Source organism: Ostrinia nubilalis, chromosome 7, assembly GCF_963855985.1.
Source record: "Ostrinia nubilalis chromosome 7, ilOstNubi1.1, whole genome shotgun sequence".
In the NCBI taxonomy this organism is placed as follows: Eukaryota; Metazoa; Arthropoda; class Insecta; order Lepidoptera; family Crambidae; genus Ostrinia; species Ostrinia nubilalis.
In genome coordinates, this window is record NC_087094.1 from 9530672 (window position 1) to 9553972 (window position 23301).

The 23301-nt window shown below is 35.6% G+C and overlaps 1 protein-coding gene and 3 long non-coding RNA genes across 4 annotated transcripts; 3 read left to right on the forward strand and 1 right to left on the reverse strand.

Moving 5' to 3' along the window:
* Positions 1 to 897: 897 nt before the first annotated feature.
* Positions 898 to 2271, reverse strand: LOC135073237 (synaptobrevin-1-like). Its single transcript, XM_063967344.1, has one exon. The coding sequence runs from the start codon at positions 2149 to 2151 to the stop codon at positions 1786 to 1788; it is 366 nt and encodes a 121-aa protein (XP_063823414.1). The 5' UTR covers positions 2152 to 2271; the 3' UTR covers positions 898 to 1785.
* An 8474-nt stretch (positions 2272 to 10745) lies between these two features.
* On the forward strand, positions 10746 to 16096 carry LOC135073238 (uncharacterized). Its single transcript, XR_010257602.1, has 6 exons — positions 10746 to 11221; positions 11317 to 11473; positions 11833 to 11889; positions 12322 to 12391; positions 12845 to 13034; positions 13605 to 16096. It is a non-coding gene; the product is annotated as an uncharacterized LOC135073238 (long non-coding RNA).
* A 304-nt stretch (positions 16097 to 16400) lies between these two features.
* Positions 16401 to 17559, forward strand: LOC135073607 (uncharacterized). Its single transcript, XR_010257660.1, has 3 exons — positions 16401 to 16845; positions 16941 to 17097; positions 17457 to 17559. It is a non-coding gene; the product is annotated as an uncharacterized LOC135073607 (long non-coding RNA).
* Positions 17560 to 18962: 1403 nt separating this feature from the next.
* Positions 18963 to 22825, forward strand: LOC135073239 (uncharacterized). Its single transcript, XR_010257603.1, has 3 exons — positions 18963 to 19120; positions 19574 to 19763; positions 20334 to 22825. It is a non-coding gene; the product is annotated as an uncharacterized LOC135073239 (long non-coding RNA).
* The last annotated feature ends 476 nt before the right edge of the window (positions 22826 to 23301 follow it).

The following is a 23301-nucleotide window of genomic DNA, read 5'->3' on the forward strand; positions in this document are numbered from 1 at the left end:
AATTTAGGATCCTTTTTTAAAAGTAAACGAAGTGGTAATATATCTACCTTTATTTGAATAAGGGTTAACACAAGTTCATCGCCATAAAGCAAAGAAGAAGAAGACAATTTATATTTGGCCCCAAGTTCGATTCTTGGTCGGGTCAATATTTTTTTTAAACCAAAATTACGCTACGAGGTACCTATACCCTATAGATAGAGCTAGTAAGTACCCTGATATCTACCAACACCGTTAGAATGCCAATAATTAATAGTTAATGTTAAAGTAAATATTTCAAATAGAATGATAAATATGAAAAATAATTTGCCTATAAAATTATCTACATTACATCATAATTAAATTTTTACAAACATATCACTTCCTATGCTGGATCACCATATAAAGTAAAACGATAGATACCACCGCGTAGGCGTATACTGAGACTGCGTAAGCGCGAATACCTTCCATAACTTCCTCCTACCTACTTATTGGCTGCTACGTCACGCACACAACAATGCTTTTCAATGTGTAACATAGGTACATGTATTCTTCCTTGTATTCTAGGGAAGGAAAGACGAATTTATACTGGGCATTGTAAACCTACTTAATGCGTTTGCTGAGAAAACCCTTACCTACTTAATGAAAAACTATTCAGATTTTTTATTATGGTACATATAGGGCAACAATTCTATGGCACATGATATACAGATATTTGAGTCCCTCTATTATCTCAATACTTCTTTTACTATTTATCTCATTGAAATATATTGTATTGTTCTTGGTAAATATGCTAGTTCATGTATATCTTGCTCAACACAATTACTGATAAGATAAGCTTTGTACATTGAAAAATGACTAATGTACATTTATGCATTACATTTATTAGGTACAACATGAAATGAAATGAAACGAAACATAAATGAAGAATACATAATATTTATTATCTTAAGTAATACAAAACAACTAGGATAACCAATATTATTTTATAATAATCGTTTCAACAACTGTATTGTGAAATTAACTATGAACTAAATTAAACTGTATGGAACTTGTGCTGTACAAAGGCAAAATTGTTGGTCCCTATAAAGATTCACCCAAACTTGTGCCTATGTAAAATGAAAATGCAATTAAAATGAGGATATAATATTGATAACTATTTTAAAACCTTTCCCATTAATTAATGTTTAAATATGGAAACTTAGTGTACCAATGATAAACTTAACTACATATTGTGCTATAACATATTTTATACATTGTGCAATAAACAGTTTATAAATACAACAGCAGAAATTTTGTAACATCAATTATTAGTAATACATATTTTTATAACATTAACATCAAGTAGCAACAAATGGTGTTATGATAATTACACTGTCTAAAAATTTGTAAATATCAGTTCTTCGGGTTAATCTGGCCAATAAATAAGCTCTGTTTATATTTATTAATACTACTTATCACAAAATACATTAAACTGTACAATCAGTTGGCCACTTTACAGAGAATCTATGAAAGATTTTAGAATCTGAATTAGTTAAATCGCAATATTTCAATTTTAATAAAGTATTCTTTCAAAAATAGTGCTATGCTTTAGTATCAATAAACACTTTCATACATGTACCTATCAAAAATGTATCAAAATGGAATATAGAAAATTGTGCGTTATCAATAATCTCATGTTAAAAAAATATTTCAGTCGTAATTTGGTCTGCATTAATAAGTAGGTACAGATTCACCTTTGTAGATACAGTAAATAGTAACTTTGAAGTTTAGGCATATTCCCGCTTAATTGTAGTTAACATCATGTGATTATCGACCGGCATTGTTGGATTCGGTTACTGCCGGCGGCGCTGCAGCAGTGCCCGAGCCCCCAGAGGTAGCGTACACAATGATTATGATAAGCAGGACTGCACCTATAGCACCAATGATCAACATCATCTTCAAGTTTTGCCACCAATATTTTCGTTTCAGTTTCCCAGCCTGTTGTTCAAACTGCGCTGCCCCGTGCTGTAAGGCATCTGCTCGATTATCCAGTTCTGATAACTTCTGATCTCTTTCTAAAACTTTCTCGACATTGACACGCATAATACCAACAACTTCATCTACTTTTGCCTGGGTTTGTGCCAAACGTTTGTCACTCACTCTTGGTGCAGAACTTCCTCCTTGTTCTTCCATTTTGGTAGTTAAATAAAAATTACAAATTTATGAAAATCTACAACACAAAACAAAGAAAAAGCAAGGAACAGAAAAATAATGGCGAGCAATAAATTGGCAATTAGAATGACACATGAAATGACGTCACCAGTGTGGCCAACATAAAAATATTAATCCCTAAAACTATACTAAAACCCCCTAAAATCCCGCTATATTTTAAAAAATATCTCAAAAAACAAAATGAATTGTTTTTGATTGATATTTCATTTATTAATTTATTGAAAAGTCTAATATTAATCCACTAGTTGGAAAGAATCACATAACTTTCTTAAAAATATACAATTAACGACAGAGTGAAACTGTGTGAGTGTGTGAAGGCTCGGTGTAAAGATGAAGTATTTTGAAAAAATATGGAGTCTCAAAAAAATCCTAAACATCCATCCCATTTATTTTCCCCTTAGATTGGAGGGAAAACGTCTAAATTGGCAACACTAGACGTCACTCACACACGGTTATTGTCTATGCTATTTTGTGATAGCTCACCTTAGCTCACTGGGCCCCGATTGCGCTAAAAATTTTCAACTGCATTGCGATTGGACGACGAACGATAATCAGCTTTTGACAAATCCGCACAAATGCGTATAGTTCCAAAATACTGAACTGTCCTATCGATGACATTGACAGCGGGGCGCCACCGTCAATACCGAATCGCTGGTTCCGATTTTTGCCATGTTGGAAACCATAAAGTTGAACGATGGTAGCGCCCCCCTGTCATTGAGTTTGGCGGGACAGTTCAGCGTGGGTCATCTATATCGCGGTATCGTTTAGAGTTAACTTATGACAGCTAATTCAAACGATGCTGAAATGTAAGCGGAGTCACAGAATAAGTAATAGTACAGGTACAGAAGGATTACTCCGCAAGACGATTTAAATAAATGCGAGTCTTGCTACGACGCAATACAGTGGAATTCAGCTCGCACAGCACTACGTACCTACAATTTTATTCACCTACAAGTTTTGTCTCTTTCTATCGCGTGCCTCTGAACTCTTCTTACGCTGTTAGGGTTGCTGTCTAGTGAAAAAATAATTAATCTACTTATTTGTAATGAGGTACGTATGTAGGTAGGTAAGTATGCATTCATTATGGAAAACCTTGGGAGAGGCCTTTGTCCAGCAGTGGATGTCATTTGGCTGAAACGAACGAACGCATTCTGAGCAGTAGTCATAGTAGGTTAGGTTCCTATACTATCCTAAGAAATATTGATTACCTACATGGCTAACATACCTTTCAGCATATTTGGGAAGCGAAAAAAAAAGATAAATCCGGTAGATTACTTTTCGAATTTAAACACCCGAACGCCGCACAATATTTCTTTCTCTTTATGTCCATTTTTAAATAATACTTCGATCATAGAATTATAATCATACTACAACGCACGCCAGCGTCCTGACGAGCGCGCGCGTGACACTCGACTGATATAATACCCGCCGGCGCACTATGGAGCGAAATTGCGATTTATGGACATTGCGATTTTTTTCACAATTTCTATTTGAAAAAAATACCTATCGATAGGTTACGTTATTCTGATGAATAAATGCTGCACAAGTTTTTCTCTAAAACCAATAGTTTGACTGGAAAAAAATATTTTCCATTTTCGTTGTATGGAATGAAACATAAAGTGGTCGATTTCGACTAAGCCTTGACAGATCTTGCTTTGAAACTACTTGAGCCTTGTTCTATGGCTTGTTGACTGTAATCCTACGCTATCAGCGCGCATCCAAAGTTGCCCGTTCACAAGTTATGAGGTTCTGAAAAATTAAAAAAAAGTAAGTAAAAGTGACTTTTTTTTGGAACATCTTTAAAGATTTAACAAAAATATAAAGATTTTATACGTTAATAAAGTAAATTAACCTTAAATTACTGCTAAAAACACATTTTAATAAACTTAAAAGGAATTAAATCAGCGATTTTTATTTTCACAATATCTGTTTAAAAAAAATACCTATCGATAGGGTATGTTATTCTGATGAATAAATATTACGGACGTTTTTCTCTAAAACCAATAGTTTGGCTGGAAAAAAATATTTTCCATTTTCGTTGTATGGAATGAAACATAAAGTGGTCGATTTCGACTAAGCCTTGACAGATTTTGCTTTGAAACTACTTGAGCCTTGTTCTATGGCTTGTTGACTATAATCCTAGACTAACAGCGCGCGCCCAAAGTTGCCCGTTCAGAAGTTATGAGGTTCCGAAAAATAAAAATTAAAGTAAGTAAAAGTATCTTTTTTTGGGTATAAATCTTTAAAGATTCAACTAAAACATGAAAATTATATACTTTAGTAATGTAATGAACCTTTTTCTTGTCGTCTTATCTAAAGAAAAGTCAATTTTACTTACTGTTAGCGCCATCTATGGGCGCAAGAAAACAACTCATGACGTCAAAGGCGCGGAACCAGAGTGAAGATCGCAGCTAACTTCGCGCCGCTCCGCCCTCCTGTCAACTTAAATCGAACGTTTCTAAGACTCGACAATTTGATCTCGTTGCATACAGTCTGTAAACCTGTCACTTTAAATAAACGTTAAAACCGTAATTTCAATAATAATTAGTCATTGAAGAGACCCTTATTCCTACATATATTCGAAAGCCTGAGCTCGAAACATGTTCCTTCGCGCCGGATGACATGTTCCATCGCACCAGCTGACGGGATTCAAGATACCACAGAAGTCGATACCTGTTGCGTGTCAAGAGAGAAACCCTGTGAAAGAAGCAGCTCTGGAATAACGGTCAGGTTAAACCACTCCTTTCCCTTCCTATTTTAATCGATTTGTGCTAATATTGTGTCGTGTTTGCGGATTTCAGTCGATATTTCAACCGTTACAACTACCTACCTACGTTGTCGCGTTGGTGGGTGCCGGGTCTGCCTATTGCAACGAGCGTCGGGGTGATCTATACGATTGTAAGTACCTTTTGTTTCCTAAATTCTTCTCAAAATGAGCGAGGATAGCGATAGATCAAAGCTGAATGTACCAAAGTCAAGAGAGGGTAGTCATTCGCCTTCTAGAGAACTTAAATTAACCGTTTCAGACCTCAAAAAACAAAGAGGAATTCTGAAAGGTCGTGTAACTTCTTTTGAAAGCTATATTTTAAAATTTCAGAATTTGGTTATTACAAAATGTCAAGCAGTTGAACTAAATTTAAGAATTTTGAAGTTGGAATCAGTTATTGATGAGTTTTACAAAATTCAAGATAAAATCGAACAGTTTTGTGATGATAATGATCTTTCAATAAATATTGAGTACCGCGAAGGCTTCGAAGAACAATATTTTCGAAGTGTTTCTGTCGCTAAAGTAATTATAGAAGACCAAAGTAATAACCAAAATTCGGTAAATACGCAGGTTTCAAGTGACAAAAATGCATCGTTACAAATTAAATTACCTGACATTAAATTACCCTCTTTTAGTGGTTCGTATGATGACTGGCTCGAATTCAAAAATTCGTATTTAACGATGATACACGGACGGGCAGATTTAAATGCGATTCATAAATTTCACTACTTGCGGTCATCACTTAGCGGTAGTGCTTTACAGGTTATAAGTGCTTTAGAGTTCACAGCAGAAAATTATACCTACGCATGGGAATTGTTACACAATAGATTTCAAAATGATCGACTTTTGGTGCACAACCATGTCAAAGCCTTATTTTCTATACCTAATATAAATAAGGAATCTCCTTTGCTCATTAGAAAACTCATAGATTCTATTTTGCGAAATTTACGTTCATTGAAATCGTTGGGCGAGCCCACAGAATCATGGGATACACTAATTATATACTTAATTGTCTGCAAACTTGATTCTTCGACCGAACGCGAATGGGAAACTTATAAGGGAACACTTATTTCTGGTTTTCAAGGCCAAGAAATTAAACGAAAATTAATATTAAACGATTTGTTAACATTCCTGAGAAATAGAGCTGATTTGTTGGAAATGGTGAACGTTAATAGTAACGCAAATAGTGCTCATAGTTTTCACAAGCCCCCTAATTCTCATTACAATAAATATCACAGTAAACAATTTCATGATTCGAAACCGCAGGTAGCACAAACACACACTCAGAGTTATGTAGCTACAAATAACGGGAAAACGACCAAACGTAACCGTTGTTGTGAGATGTGTCGCGGAAATCATGCTTTATATATGTGTAGTATGTTTTTGAATTTATCAATCGAGGATAGGTACAAATTAGTAAATGAAAAGAAACTTTGCCATAATTGTCTGCGCGGTGGCCATTCTATAACTAACTGTTATTTCGGGCCGTGCCAACAGTGTAAATGTAAACACAATAGCTTGTTACATAAAGAATTAAGAGAAAATACAATTGGTAATGTTAACTCTGAGTCAAGCACATCTCAAATAAAGTCGACCGTAATGCATTCATCGTTAGGTTCGCATTGTCACGATAATTTAAACACCGCTCAGCTGACTACTCAAACAGAACAAGTTTTGTTACCTACCGCGCTAGTTGAAGTGATCGACGAAAACAATATGCGACACACAGCCCGCGCGCTTTTAGATAGCGGTAGTCAGCATTGTTTTGTATCAGAAGCGTTTTGTAAACGAATAAATTACACGAATTATATACAGTCCATTGTTCAAATTTCTGGAGTGGGACAGTCGGTCACACAATCCAATAAATTATGCGATTTAAATATACGATCAAAATTAAACGATTTTTATACGCTTATTCGGTGTTATGTTTTGCCATGTAATATAACATCATTCTTGCCAACAATGAATATTAACGTAGAATCAATACGAATACCTGAAAATATTCAACTTGCAGATCCTACTTACAATATACCCTCTGAAGTTGATTTATTGATTGGAGTGGATGTTTTTTGGGATCTTTTAAACGAAAATAAAATACGATTAGCATCAGGATTATATTTACAAGATTCAAAATTAGGTTGGGTCATTTCAGGACCTATTTATACGAATAAATTGCAATCGAAAAATAATACCGTCCGATGTAACTTTATTCAAAATGTCGGCATAGATTTACAATTAAAAAAGTTTTGGGAATTAGAAGAGTTATCAAAAAAACACACTCTTACTAATTCCGAACGTGAATGCGAAGAAATATTTATAAATACAACTAAACGTGAATTAGACGGCAGATTTTCAGTACGTATTCCACTGAAAGATTCAGCCGATTCTTTAGGTGACTCCTATACGACAGCTTATAAACGATTTATTGCATTAGAACGAAAATTAGATCGTACACCTGATTATAAACGCATGTATTCAGATTTCATGAAAGAATATCGCAATTTAGGTCATATGACTAAAGTAGATACGTACACTTGGCCACATTATTTCCTCCCACATCATGGGGTATTTCGTGAGAGCAGCACGACCACCAAACTAAGGGTTGTTTTCGATGCTAGCTGTGCTACAACTACGAAAAAGTCACTAAACGACATTCAGCATATTGGCCCTAAGCTTCAAAATGAGGTGTTTTCAATTTTGTTGCGCTTTAGACAACACCAATGGGTTGCATGTGCTGATATTGAAAAAGCTTATCGACAAACACTCATACAACCCGATCAACGAAATCTACTACTAGTACTGTGGCGAGAAAAATCGTCAGATCCAATTGGCATTTATCAATTAAATACCGTAACGTATGGTACTGCATCGGCGCCGTACTTATGTATACGATGTTTACATCAGGTTGCGCACGAATGCGACGATGCAGTGATCTCGCGTGTCATACGGGAAGACTTCTTTGTAGATGACCTTCTCACATCACATGACGATTCTAAAACTTTGATTGAGATCTGCGAAAAAACGTCATACATTTTGGGCCAATACGGTTATTTATTACGCAAGTGGACGTTAAATTGTGATGACACAACCGCTGCGAAAATAAAGAATTTAGCTATAGGCGAACACACTCAAACCAAAACATTGGGTTTAGGCTGGCACAATAGGGATGATGAATTTCATTTCACAACACAACTTACTTCGTTTGATACGTCATCATTGACTAAACGCAATATGTTATCAGTAGTCTCGCAAATTTATGACCCTTTAGGCTTTCTTGCGCCGATTGTGATCGTAGCGAAAATACTTCTACAAAAGTTGTGGCTGTGTAAACTCGATTGGGACGATCCCGTTCCAAACGATGTCTCAATTAAGTTCACAAATTTCGTTGATTCAATTAAAAAATACTTATACGAAATAAAAATTCCACGATTCATAAGGAGTATTCATACTAAACGTTTAGAATTACATATTTTCTCAGACGCGTCACAGGAAGCTTATGGCGCTTGTGCTTATGTACGATTAATACTGAATGATAACACTACACGAATGAATTTACTATGTGCAAAAAGTAAAGTAGCGCCGCTAAAAACTATCAGCATTCCTAAATTGGAGTTGTGTGGTTCGTTGATAGGTGCACGCTTATATAAAAATATTATCGAGTCTCTAAGCTTAACATTCGATTCTGTTTATTTCTGGACAGATTCGACCATCGTCATTGGATGGTTAAGTATGTCACAGCATTTACTTAAAACATTTGTCCAAAATCGAGTCACAGAAATTAATGAACTAACAAATGATACATTGTGGTTTCATGTTGAAAGCCAAAATAACCCAGCTGACTTAGTGTCAAGGGGTTTAAACGCTGTCGAACTCAAAAATAATAATTTATGGTGGCATGGTCCCAGTTACTTGCATTGTTCTGAGTGGTCACCTAGCAAACAACCAATGACATATTGTAAAGACTTACCTGAAACAAAAACTACAAGCGTAAGTACTTTATGCATCAATTCAGAAAACATATTCGATTTTGATAGATTCTCATCTTTCAACAGATTAAAACGTACGGGGGCCTACTTACTTAGATTTATTTATAACGCGCGTAATAAACAGCTGAGGCGAACCGGTTCCTTATCTGCCGCTGAGTTGAGCAAGTCGCAGCAAATGTTGTGTCGATTCGCACAGATGCAATCGTTTCCCTCGCTTTATAACAACTTACTCAAAGGATTGCCTTTAGAAAAATGCAAGGAATCTAATAAAGTTATCGGTCTAAATGTATTTTTAGACAGTTCTAAAGTAATTCGTGTTGGCGGGCGACTTTGTAATGCGACCAACTTTGAGTTTAATAAACAACATCCGATGTTGTTGTGTAGCAAAAGTCGATTTACAATACTTTTGTTTGAATATCAACATAAAACGTTACTTCATGCGGGACCTCAACTCATGTTGAGCACTATCCGTGAAAGTTGGTGGCCGCTAGCAGGTAGAAATCTTGCCAGGAAGGTAGTACATCAGTGTGTAACGTGCGTTCGTATGAAAGGCAATGTTTTCAAACCTATAATGGGAAATTTACCCGTGGAACGATTAGAGTCAGGTTTTCCTTTTTTACGTACTGGCGTAGATTATGCCGGGCCAGTCTTTATACTCAATCGCAAAGGGCGAGGTGCAAAATTAATTAAAGGTTACATCTGCCTATTTATTTGTTTTGTAACACGATGCATTCACTTGGAACTCGTAAGTAGCTTATCAACAGCTGATTATATTTTAGCTTTAAAACGTTTTATGTCTAGACGAGGGAAACCTCAAGAAATATTTTCCGATAATGGAAAAAACTTTGTCGGTGCAGAAAAAGAATTTCCGCTTTATTCTAATATTAATTGTAATAAAATAATCGATTTAGCTGCAAATGATGGTATTACATTTAAATTTATTCCTCCCTATTCTGCTCATTTTGGGGGACTTTGGGAAGCAGGGGTCAAATCGTGTAAGTATCACCTGAGACGCATACTAGGCAATGCTAATTTAACATACGAGGAATTTAGCACGGTATTAGCACAAATCGAAGCCGTCCTGAATTCCCGTCCTTTGTCATGTTTATCCACAGATCCCTCCGACTACCTTCCCTTAACTCCATCCCACTTCCTCATTGGCCGCCCCCTGACCGCTCCAGCCGCTGTTGACATCACCGAGGCACAGACTAGACGCCTGACACGCTACGACAGGATCGAACAGCTTCGCCAACACTTCTGGAAGCGCTGGGCCACTGAATACGTCACTGAGCTTCAAATTCGAACCAAGTGGAAGACAAACACAAATGAAATAAAACTGGATAGTCTAGTTTTAATCAAGGACGATCAACAACCACCACTCAAGTGGAGATTGGGAAGAATTGCTGAAATTTTTCCCGGCAAAGATGGAGTTGCACGCGTCGCAAACATTAGAACATCGACTGGAATAGTGAAGCGGGCGTTTTCAAAACTTTGTCCTCTTCCGCTTCCTACAACAAATGAAAATGAAGATCGCATCGCTTCAATCAACAATCAATGAAACTAAACGAAGATCGAAGAACCTACAACCGGACTACATTTTGAAAGTCAATCATGAGCTTTCAAGGCTGGCGGTATGTTAGCGCCATCTATGGGCGCAAGAAAACAACTCATGACGTCAAAGGCGCGGAACCAGAGTGAAGATCGCAGCTAACTTCGCGCCGCTCCGCCCTCCTGTCAACTTAAATCGAACGTTTCTAAGACTCGACAATTTGATCACGGGGTGGAAACGCCATAGTGTTTGACAGATGGTTAGTCAAATGTCATTTCTAGGAGCATCCACATAATCTCAGCAAACATAGCCTGTAGGATTGGGCCAATTAAAAAAAAAAAGAGCATCCTTTACGTCAACTGTCATTTTAATGACATTGACAGGACAGTATCCACTCATTCATTCGCTGATTTTGCTCGCTCATTCAATCAATCATTCATTCACTCAATTCTTTTCGAAATTCCGAGAAAAAAATCTTGATTCCGAAATATTCGGAAATAAAAGCAAACAAATAATGGTCATTTTACCGTATTTACATTGTTTACCGTATAAACAAGATGGTTTCTTATTATCACCAAATGCATCGTGACTGGTTGCTCGTCCACCAAGTCCAGGGTTTTTTCTCTAGCACGTGATGAAGCATTGCAGGCTCTAAGGATACAGTACCTCCTCCTGCCTGCAAATCCTTTATGAGGAACTATGACAAAGGAGCAACTTCGTCAAAGAAAGGCAAGTCATATTTTTAGGTTATTAAACAACCTTCCAAATTGCTATAAAATTTGCTGCAATTTCCCTAGGACTGAACTGACTGATTTTTGTTTCAGGTCTGCCAATCACATTTTGAGGATAAATAAATCTAAAACAATCTATTGGTTATGACAATGATGAATGGATGTCCTATTTTTATTTATCCATGAAGAAAATAATAACATCTCGGCGACCATCCAAGCTGTTGCTGATCAGGTCATCCAGTAAGTTAAAGTAAGTATATACCTAGATTCAACCATAAAGTGTTTTGCAAGTACTAATTTAATTAGTCTATACGAATAAAGAAAGTTTAATTTTTTGATTTGACTAAAAAAGTAAACAATGTTCTTAATAAGTATTACTTTTATTTTAAGATCAATCTTAGTCAATAAAACTAAAATAGAAAGAGATATTTTACTACATTTCAATAAAACAAATTATCCTTATTCTATTTGTTTGGATTAGGCACCTTACATAAATTATATTATTGACACGGTAACTTACCACTAAAAATTGAAACATTAATTTTAACATTTAAGATTTCAATACAGGATGTTGCAATAGATGATTATTTATATTTTTTTTCTTTCTAGCTGCTAATAGAGATAACTTCAATTCAATGTTGTTGCCAGATAATGCTGTGAGTGAAGGTATGTTCAACTCAGTTGTAAATAATACCTAAGTACTTTTAAATTGATGAGTCACTTACAATATTCTTTGAACATAATTTATAATTTCAATACGTAATTTAAACTGATTTTTCGTGATAGTAATTTTTCTTTTGTAATGTTTTGTAAGCAATACCTACATTAATTCTGCAAAGAAAACTCTTTCTTGAGTTATTTAAATTATATTGTTTTGTATGATAATTAATTGTACATTAAGTTTTACAGGATTTTGCCAATATATTTATATTTAGTAGAGGTTGCAGTATTCTATCTTATAAAACTATCTTTTTAAATTAATTTTACATAGTTATAACACAGGTTATACCATCATACTTAATTAATTTTATAGGTTTATTTTATGCTAATTTTTTAATTGTGTAATAAATTTTAATTATGTTTTATTAAATATTTCAGAAACTATATCCTGCCATCTACATCAGAGCCACATCTGTCATTATGGATAATATTATTGCTGCGTCCTAAGGTATCATAATAATGTATTTAATTTATTTAAATTCCTACGGGAACGGGAGTAAGCGGGAAAAAACATTTGTATGAAAGAATCTAAACCGCGTAAGATAGATCAACGCACAGCGTAAACGGCTAAACCTAGGCACTTGAAATTTGGAAGGGACGTAGCTTAGGTACCGTAGAGATGCACTAAGAAAGGAATTCCTGAAATTCCCACGTGAACGGGAAAGAGCGGGAAAAAACATTTGTATGAAAAAATTTAAACCGCGTAAGATACATGAAGAGGGTAAAACGAGATCCACGCGTACGAAGTCGCGGGCGGCCGCTAGTATTCTTCTAAAATTATTAATATTAAGTATTTCAGTTACATATTTTGATGCTTTTTTCAAAGTAGATAATTAATTTTAAGTAAGCGTTTATAATATGTTTAATACATGTATTATACTATTGTTATTAATTATTTCAGGTTCAGCTTGCAAATAAACCCATCAAGCAGAGGCGGTACACACAAACAAAAGGTGGACTCTTTGGTTTTTTAAAACGGAGCCCGAAAGCGTATGAGCTATTGCGCCACATATTTATTTTGCCTAGTCAACGATCAAGAAAATGAAGGTATTGAGTGAAAAAACTGCCGCAATGATACAGCCCCAAATTTGGTAGGTTTGACAAACGCTCAATAATATCATTTAAATGTAAATTATGTACAGTCGAGTTCATAAATATAAGTGCAGTGCCAATTTAAAAAAATATTGTAAGCGTTTTAACGATCATACAAATCTAAAACAAATTCAGACAAATGTAATCATAAGCTGTTCATAAATATGTTGCGGTAACGCAGTATTGACTACGCTACTGCTCTATAATCTGTTGATAATGCGCATGTGCATATACCTTAAGTTGTAAAGGCATTAAAGGTTTATTTTCGTGCGCCATAATGACTGTGATTTCATGGATAAATCGATTAACTTACTAATAATTCTGAGTCGCTCATAAAAAATGGCAACACCTTAAAGAGTCACCCAGTATGTAGTAGTATTATCCTTAATAATATTGTAAATGTTACACCAAATTGAATCTGGTTTAATATGAAAGGAATAAGCGTCGACAAACATCACGTGCGGGTACAAGTCGCCAATTTGAGTTCTTTTTCTATTATTATAAACCGCTTATTCAGTCTGTTATTATTTGTAATAAGAATCATAATAATGTAATTCAAATTGTTTCAGATTCCGGCCCAGTGTATAGTTTTTTAACTAAAGTTTTTTGTTATTTTTGCCTCAAGAATGTACTTATTGTGAATTTCTTTGTTAATGGCTGTATAGTTTTACTTGAGTCAAAGAAAATCGTAGTTGTTGTATAAAAAAATAATTTATAAATCTATTAGGGTACATTTTACTGTCGTCTTTTTTTTCTTAGAAACTTGCAGTAGATTATTCACTTTTTTGGAAACTGATAATTACTTGTTAATACCATAATTTATTATGGAAAATTGTACTGTTAAGTAGGTAATTTTTTTTCATTACCTTATAGTAGATAATGTCTTTTGTTGATGGCTGTATAGTTTTACGCAAGTTAAAGAAAATCGTAGTATTTTTTTTTCTACACAAATTTTAGTTATAAGATGACATATATGATTGTTTGTTTGTTTGTATTGAAGAGGCTCCGAAACTAAGTACTGGACCAATTTGAAAAATTATTTCACAATTAGAATCCTTTATTTTCCCTAATGAAGATAGGCTATAACCGGATTTTTACAGGCGGTACGAAGTTCGCCGGGTCAGCTAGTTTCTTATAAACATGCAAATACGGTAAAAATGATTCATTTTGTTAATGGCTGTCTAGTGTTACGCAATTACAGGTAATCATCATTTTTATTGTAAACAGAATTAGGTACCATTTATTTATAACTAGCTTTTGCCCGCGGCTTCACCCGCGTGAAATTTAGTGCCACAGATTGGCATAAATTATACCCTATATGTTAATCTAGATTACAAATAATAATACTGTAAAGGTTCAACCAAATCCGTTCAGTAGTTTTTGCGTGAAAGAGTAACAAACATCTACACAACCTTTATAATATAGTAGGATTTATAGTCAGCGACAATAGAAATGTTCGCTCGCTTGAAATTTTGTAAACAATTATTGCAAAAAGTTAATATTAATTTATATTATTCTGTTCTGTTGGCTTCAATGGTGGGTACCTATTTATTTCAATAAGTTAAACTCTAGGTAAAATTGACATTTAGTATGGAAATGTTCGGGAAGCTTCGCCATATACTCATGTCCGAAATACCGCAGTGTCTCAAGACAAAAGTCTTCGAGCAGTGTGTGTTGCCAGTGTTGATATATGGATCCGAAACGTGGTCGCTTACTATGGGCCTCATAAGAAGGCTCAAGGTCACCCAAAGGGCGATGGAGCGGGCTATGCTCGGAGTTTCCCTGCGTGATCGAATCAGAAATGAGGAGATCCGTAGGAGAACCAAAGTAACCGACATAGCTCGCAGAATTGCTAAAATCAAGTGGCAGTGGGCGGGGCACATAGCTCGTAGAGACGATGGCCGTTGGGGCAGGAAAGTTCTCGAGTGGCGACCACGGGCTGGAAAACGTAGCGTGGGCAGGCCTCCTACTAGGTGGACCGACGATCTGGTAAAGGTCGCGGGAAGAGCCTGGATGCGGGCAGCGCAGGACCGTTCATTGTGGAAAACCTTGGGGGAGGCCTTTGTCCAGCTGCAGTGGACGTCATTTGGCTGAAACGAACGATGGAAATGTAATTTTAAACCAGTGTTCATCCCTTTCATAGAGGAGGTTTAATTCTCTAAGGTTCATCCCGGGCTTAATTTTTTTTGTATAATGGGTTTTATGACTGAAATTGACTCAAACAGAGATAAAATAACTAAGAGTCTTTAACATTTACTTACTTGGCAATTAAAGATAGATTTACTCAAATCCTACTTCGTACTATGTAATATTATAAATGCGAAAGTTTGTATGGACGTCTGGAATCTGAATGTTAACAGGTTTGTTACTTTTTCACGCAAAAACTACTGAACGGATTTTGATGAAACTGCAGTATTATACTTTATAACCCAGAATATCTTTGAATGCAGTTCCCTTTCTTTACAAAAATAAAGGAATGTTTCCTTTGAGTAAAATTTTCTATCTACAGTATTAAGAGTACTTTCCCTACAGGTGGCATTACAAAGTTCCACCCTGTATAATTTATGACGATCTTTGACAAACTAAATTTCATGCGTGTGAAGCCGCGGGCAGCAGCTAGTTACTAAATATTATGTCATAAATAGTTCAGTCTCAATGTTATTGATGAAAATAAAGCCCAACTAGACTTTATTTTCTATTGGCGCGGTAGGTTTTCTTTTATTTTTCTTAAAAACCTACAGTTGATGATTCTGTGAATTAATGACTGTATAGTTTTACTTACTAATAGTATTTCATAGTTTCCTAAGTTTATGGTGCTTACTTATAATTATCGAGTTCAGCGGATGATTTTTTATTCCATTATTATTTTGTAATTTTCCTTACGGAATAAGAAATCATCCGCTTGGTATATTATCTTCGAACGTGTAGATAATTCTAAGATGTACTTCATGTTCAGACTCAAGTGCTCAAAAGATAGGACCACCTTTGTAATTTTGTCGATAGTTGTATGCATTAGTTTTTAAGTTGTATTTTTATGAAATAAATTTTTTAATAAAACTTATGTATTTGGTTTTTTATTTCTATAAATAATTCGAAATAATAATGTACCCGTACCGTTATTGGTGCGGTAACGTTACTCGTTATAAAATATATTAAAGCGGTACTGCAACGTCGCTAAGGCAGTCGTTATTAAAAAGTTACGATCTTTTTTTTTTTTTTAGCGCTACCCAATGGAAGTCCATAGATGCCGGAACTTTTACTATGAACGGACCAATCATAGGGCCGTTTCCTATCTGTCCCTGTCTCATCTGTGTGGAAACGCCATAGTGTTTGACAGATGGTTAGTCAAATGTCATTTCTAGGAGCATCCACATAATCTCAGCAAACATAGCCTGTAGGATTGGGCCAATTAAAAAAAAAAAGAGCATCCTTTACGTCAACTGTCATTTTAATGACATTGACAGGACAGTATCCACTCATTCATTCGCTGATTTTGCTCGCTCATTCAGTCAATCATTCATTCACTCAATTCTTTTCGAAATTCCGAGAAAAAAATCTTGATTCCGAAATATTCGGAAATAAAAGCAAACAAATAATGGTCATTTTACCGTATTTACATTGTTTACCGTATAAACAAGATGGTTTCTTATTATCACCAAATGCATCGTGACTGGTTGCTCGTCCACCAAGTCCAGGGTTTTTTCTCTAGCACGTGATGAAGCATTGCAGGCTCTAAGGATACAGTACCTCCTCCTGCCTGCAAATCCTTTATGAGGAACTATGACAAAGGAGCAACTTCGTCAAAGAAAGGCAAGTCATATTTTTAGGTTATTAAACAACCTTCCAAATTGCTATAAAATTTGCTGCAATTTCCCTAGGACTGAACTGACTGATTTTTGTTTCAGGTCTGCCAATCACATTTTGAGGATAAATAAATCTAAAACAATCTATTGGTTATGACAATGATGAATGGATGTCCTATTTTTATTTATCCATGAAGAAAATAATAACATCTCGGCGACCATCCAAGCTGTTGCTGATCAGGTCATCCAGTAAGTTAAAGTAAGTATATACCTAGATTCAACCATAAAGTGTTTTGCAAGTACTAATTTAATTAGTCTATACGAATAAAGAAAGTTTAATTTTTTGATTTGACTAAAAAAGTAAACAATGTTCTTAATAAGTATTACTTTTATTTTAAGATCAATCTTAGTCAATAAAACTAAAATAGAAAGAGATATTTTACTACATTTCAATAAAACAAATTATCCTTATTCTATTTGTTTGGATTAGGCACCTTACATAAATTATATTATTGACACGGTAACTTACCACTAAAAATTGAAACATTAATTTTAACATTTAAGATTTCAATACAGGATGTTGCAATAGATGATTATTTATATTTTTTTTCTTTCTAGCTGCTAATAGAGATAACTTCAATTCAATGTTGTTGCCAGATAATGCTGTGAGTGAAGGTATGTTCAACTCAGTTGTAAATAATACCTAAGTACTTTTAAATTGATGAGTCACTTACAATATTCTTTGAACATAATTTATAATTTCAATACGTAATTTAAACTGATTTTTCGTGATAGTAATTTTTCTTTTGTAATGTTTTGTAAGCAATACCTACATTAATTCTGCAAAGAAAACTCTTTCTTGAGTTATTTAAATTATATTGTTTTGTATGATAATTAATTGTACATTAAGTTTTACAGGATTTTGCCAATATATTTATATTTAGTAGAGGTTGCAGTATTCACTTAAAATGACTTAAAAACTAAAATTTTAAAATTACTAATGATAAAAATTATTTACAAAATAAAAAATACTTCACCCCCAGCGCCGCAGTCAGGAATGGTGCCCAAAAGGCTGGCAGCATTGCCACGTTGAATGGCCAGGCTAATTCTCTGGCCGAAATAGCTGCCAGCCTTTTGATCACCGGTCACCTCGGTGAGCCTCTTTGCCAGTTCCTTATAAAAGGAACGAGCGCTTGGACCCCATGGTCCCATAGTCTCAACCCCAAACGGCACAAATATATAACTCTCATTGAGAGCTGCATATTTGCGCCGCTTGGAGCACTCAGCCGAGGCCGCCGCCGCGCCTGCGGCAAGGGAGGTACCTCCTGTATGAGACGGAGCAAGCGTATCCGCGCATGTTGCGTCCCACACAAGAGGACGTCCCTGCTTCCAGGGAATGAGCGTCATGCCGTCAGGTCTCTTGCCGTCGTCACGGAATATGCCGTTAGGCTCTAAAACTGCTGGCACATTGACGGCGACAAGAGCTCTGCGGATGACGTCATTGATGCAGGCGTGTCGGGAGACTCGACCAGCGCTCATTTGGCATGAGAGGCCATGGTGTCCTAACTCACCGACGCGAGTACCGCAACGACAGCGATGGGGATGGTTTGTCTTGACGCCAAGTCTAAGGGAAATGGCGAGGGACAGTGTACTCCTGTCAAGCAGAGTCCCGATATTGGCCGAAGGAAGAGCATGTAGCCAATAACCGGACTCTGCCTGAAAGACCGCTAGTAGGCGAGCACGCTCTGCAGCATTTTCGGAGGAAGCCAATAAATCACTCTGAAAATGCAAACAGAGCGGCTCGTCCCACTGCCTCTGAGACGATAGAGAGGTAGGTGGATCGGCTCCCGGGCATGCCCTAGTCCAAGCGTTTCTGGCCTCTGCGAGGTGAGCCAACTCCACTACCCCTAAAGAAGGGGACAGTAATTTATTAAAGAGTTCGGCTGTACCATACGCAGAAGACAGAAAAGCTGGAAGGGCAATATGCGATATCTGACGTGTGCCTAGTCCTCCGAAACGCACAGGGAGAGAGGCCTGTTTCCAGGCGTTATCGGTAAATGCACAATTTAGAATTTTAACTATCTTTTTAAATTAATTTTACATAGTTATAACACAGGTTATACCATCATACTTAATTAATTTTATAGGTTTATTTTATGCTAATTTTTTAATTGTGTAATAAATTTTAATTATGTTTTATTAAATATTTCAGAAACTATATCCTGCCATCTACATCAGAGCCACATCTGTCATTATGGATAATATTATTGCTGCGTCCTAAGGTATCATAATAATGTATTTAATTTATTTAAATTCCTACGGGAACGGGAGTAAGCGGGAAAAAACATTTGTATGAAAGAATCTAAACCGCGTAAGATAGATCAACGCACAGCGTAAACGGCTAAACCTAGGCACTTGAAATTTGGAAGGGACGTAGCTTAGGTACCGTAGAGATGCACTAAGAAAGGAATTCCTGAAATTCCCACGTGAACGGGAAAGAGCGGGAAAAAACATTTGTATGAAAAAATTTAAACCGCGTAAGATACATGAAGAGGGTAAAACGAGATCCACGCGTACGAAGTCGCGGGCGGCCGCTAGTATTCTTCTAAAATTATTAATATTAAGTATTTCAGTTACATATTTTGATGCTTTTTTCAAAGTAGATAATTAATTTTAAGTAAGCGTTTATAATATGTTTAATACATGTATTATACTATTGTTATTAATTATTTCAGGTTCAGCTTGCAAATAAACCCATCAAGCAGAGGCGGTACACACAAACAAAAGGTGGACTCTTTGGTTTTTTAAAACGGAGCCCGAAAGCGTATGAGCTATTGCGCCACATATTTATTTTGCCTAGTCAACGATCAAGAAAATGAAGGTATTGAGTGAAAAAACTGCCGCAATGATACAGCCCCAAATTTGGTAGGTTTGACAAACGCTCAATAATATCATTTAAATGTAAATTATGTACAGTCGAGTTCATAAATATAAGTGCAGTGCCAATTTAAAAAAATATTGTAAGCGTTTTAACGATCATACAAATCTAAAACAAATTCAGACAAATGTAATCATAAGCTGTTCATAAATATGTTGCGGTAACGCAGTATTGACTACGCTACTGCTCTATAATCTGTTGATAATGCGCATGTGCATATACCTTAAGTTGTAAAGGCATTAAAGGTTTATTTTCGTGCGCCATAATGACTGTGATTTCATGGATAAATCGATTAACTTACTAATAATTCTGAGTCGCTCATAAAAAATGGCAACACCTTAAAGAGTCACCCAGTATGTAGTAGTATTATCCTTAATAATATTGTAAATGTTACACCAAATTGAATCTGGTTTAATATGAAAGGAATAAGCGTCGACAAACATCACGTGCGGGTACAAGTCGCCAATTTGAGTTCTTTTTCTATTATTATAAACCGCTTATTCAGTCTGTTATTATTTGTAATAAGAATCATAATAATGTAATTCAAATTGTTTCAGATTCCGGCCCAGTGTATAGTTTTTTAACTAAAGTTTTTTGTTATTTTTGCCTCAAGAATGTACTTATTGTGAATTTCTTTGTTAATGGCTGTATAGTTTTACTTGAGTCAAAGAAAATCGTAGTTGTTGTATAAAAAAATAATTTATAAATCTATTAGGGTACATTTTACTGTCGTCTTTTTTTTCTTAGAAACTTGCAGTAGATTATTCACTTTTTTGGAAACTGATAATTACTTGTTAATACCATAATTTATTATGGAAAATTGTACTGTTAAGTAGGTAATTTTTTTTCATTACCTTATAGTAGATAATGTCTTTTGTTGATGGCTGTATAGTTTTACGCAAGTTAAAGAAAATCGTAGTATTTTTTTTTCTACACAAATTTTAGTTATAAGATGACATATATGATTGTTTGTTTGTTTGTATTGAAGAGGCTCCGAAACTAAGTACTGGACCAATTTGAAAAATTATTTCACAATTAGAATCCTTTATTTTCCCTAATGAAGATAGGCTATAACCGGATTTTTACAGGCGGTACGAAGTTCGCCGGGTCAGCTAGTTTCTTATAAACATGCAAATACGGTAAAAATGATTCATTTTGTTAATGGCTGTCTAGTGTTACGCAATTACAGGTAATCATCATTTTTATTGTAAACAGAATTAGGTACCATTTATTTATAACTAGCTTTTGCCCGCGGCTTCACCCGCGTGAAATTTAGTGCCACAGATTGGCATAAATTATACCCTATATGTTAATCTAGATTACAAATAATAATACTGTAAAGGTTCAACCAAATCCGTTCAGTAGTTTTTGCGTGAAAGAGTAACAAACATCTACACAACCTTTATAATATAGTAGGATTTATAGTCAGCGACAATAGAAATGTTCGCTCGCTTGAAATTTTGTAAACAATTATTGCAAAAAGTTAATATTAATTTATATTATTCTGTTCTGTTGGCTTCAATGGTGGGTACCTATTTATTTCAATAAGTTAAACTCTAGGTAAAATTGACATTTAGTATGGAAATGTTCGGGAAGCTTCGCCATATACTCATGTCCGAAATACCGCAGTGTCTCAAGACAAAAGTCTTCGAGCAGTGTGTGTTGCCAGTGTTGATATATGGATCCGAAACGTGGTCGCTTACTATGGGCCTCATAAGAAGGCTCAAGGTCACCCAAAGGGCGATGGAGCGGGCTATGCTCGGAGTTTCCCTGCGTGATCGAATCAGAAATGAGGAGATCCGTAGGAGAACCAAAGTAACCGACATAGCTCGCAGAATTGCTAAAATCAAGTGGCAGTGGGCGGGGCACATAGCTCGTAGAGACGATGGCCGTTGGGGCAGGAAAGTTCTCGAGTGGCGACCACGGGCTGGAAAACGTAGCGTGGGCAGGCCTCCTACTAGGTGGACCGACGATCTGGTAAAGGTCGCGGGAAGAGCCTGGATGCGGGCAGCGCAGGACCGTTCATTGTGGAAAACCTTGGGGGAGGCCTTTGTCCAGCTGCAGTGGACGTCATTTGGCTGAAACGAACGATGGAAATGTAATTTTAAACCAGTGTTCATCCCTTTCATAGAGGAGGTTTAATTCTCTAAGGTTCATCCCGGGCTTAATTTTTTTTGTATAATGGGTTTTATGACTGAAATTGACTCAAACAGAGATAAAATAACTAAGAGTCTTTAACATTTACTTACTTGGCAATTAAAGATAGATTTACTCAAATCCTACTTCGTACTATGTAATATTATAAATGCGAAAGTTTGTATGGACGTCTGGAATCTGAATGTTAACAGGTTTGTTACTTTTTCACGCAAAAACTACTGAACGGATTTTGATGAAACTGCAGTATTATACTTTATAACCCAGAATATCTTTGAATGCAGTTCCCTTTCTTTACAAAAATAAAGGAATGTTTCCTTTGAGTAAAATTTTCTATCTACAGTATTAAGAGTACTTTCCCTACAGGTGGCATTACAAAGTTCCACCCTGTATAATTTATGACGATCTTTGACAAACTAAATTTCATGCGTGTGAAGCCGCGGGCAGCAGCTAGTTACTAAATATTATGTCATAAATAGTTCAGTCTCAATGTTATTGATGAAAATAAAGCCCAACTAGACTTTATTTTCTATTGGCGCGGTAGGTTTTCTTTTATTTTTCTTAAAAACCTACAGTTGATGATTCTGTGAATTAATGACTGTATAGTTTTACTTACTAATAGTATTTCATAGTTTCCTAAGTTTATGGTGCTTACTTATAATTATCGAGTTCAGCGGATGATTTTTTATTCCATTATTATTTTGTAATTTTCCTTACGGAATAAGAAATCATCCGCTTGGTATATTATCTTCGAACGTGTAGATAATTCTAAGATGTACTTCATGTTCAGACTCAAGTGCTCAAAAGATAGGACCACCTTTGTAATTTTGTCGATAGTTGTATGCATTAGTTTTTAAGTTGTATTTTTATGAAATAAATTTTTTAATAAAACTTATGTATTTGGTTTTTTATTTCTATAAATAATTCGAAATAATAATGTACCCGTACCGTTATTGGTGCGGTAACGTTACTCGTTATAAAATATATTAAAGCGGTACTGCAACGTCGCTAAGGCAGTCGTTATTAAAAAGTTACGATCTTTTTTTTTTTTTTAGCGCTACCCAATGGAAGTCCATAGATGCCGGAACTTTTACTATGAACGGACCAATCATAGGGCCGTTTCCTATCTGTCCCTGTCTCATCTGTGAATTTGATCTCGTTGCATACAGTCTGTAAACCTGTCACTTTAAATAAACGTTAAAACCGTAATTTCAATAATAATTAGTCATTGAAGAGACCCTTATTCCTACATATATTCGAAAGCCTGAGCTCGAAACACTTACTTTAATTTGCATTTTTCGGAACCTCATAACTTCTGAACGGGCAACTTTGGGCGCGCGCTGTTAGTGCAGGATTATAGTCAACAAGCCA

Bases quoted from the DNA above. Each gene is read 5' to 3' on its own strand.
- LOC135073237 (XM_063967344.1), bottom strand. From the start codon at position 2,151: ATGGAAGAACAAGGAGGAAGTTCTGCACCAAGAGTGAGTGACAAACGT.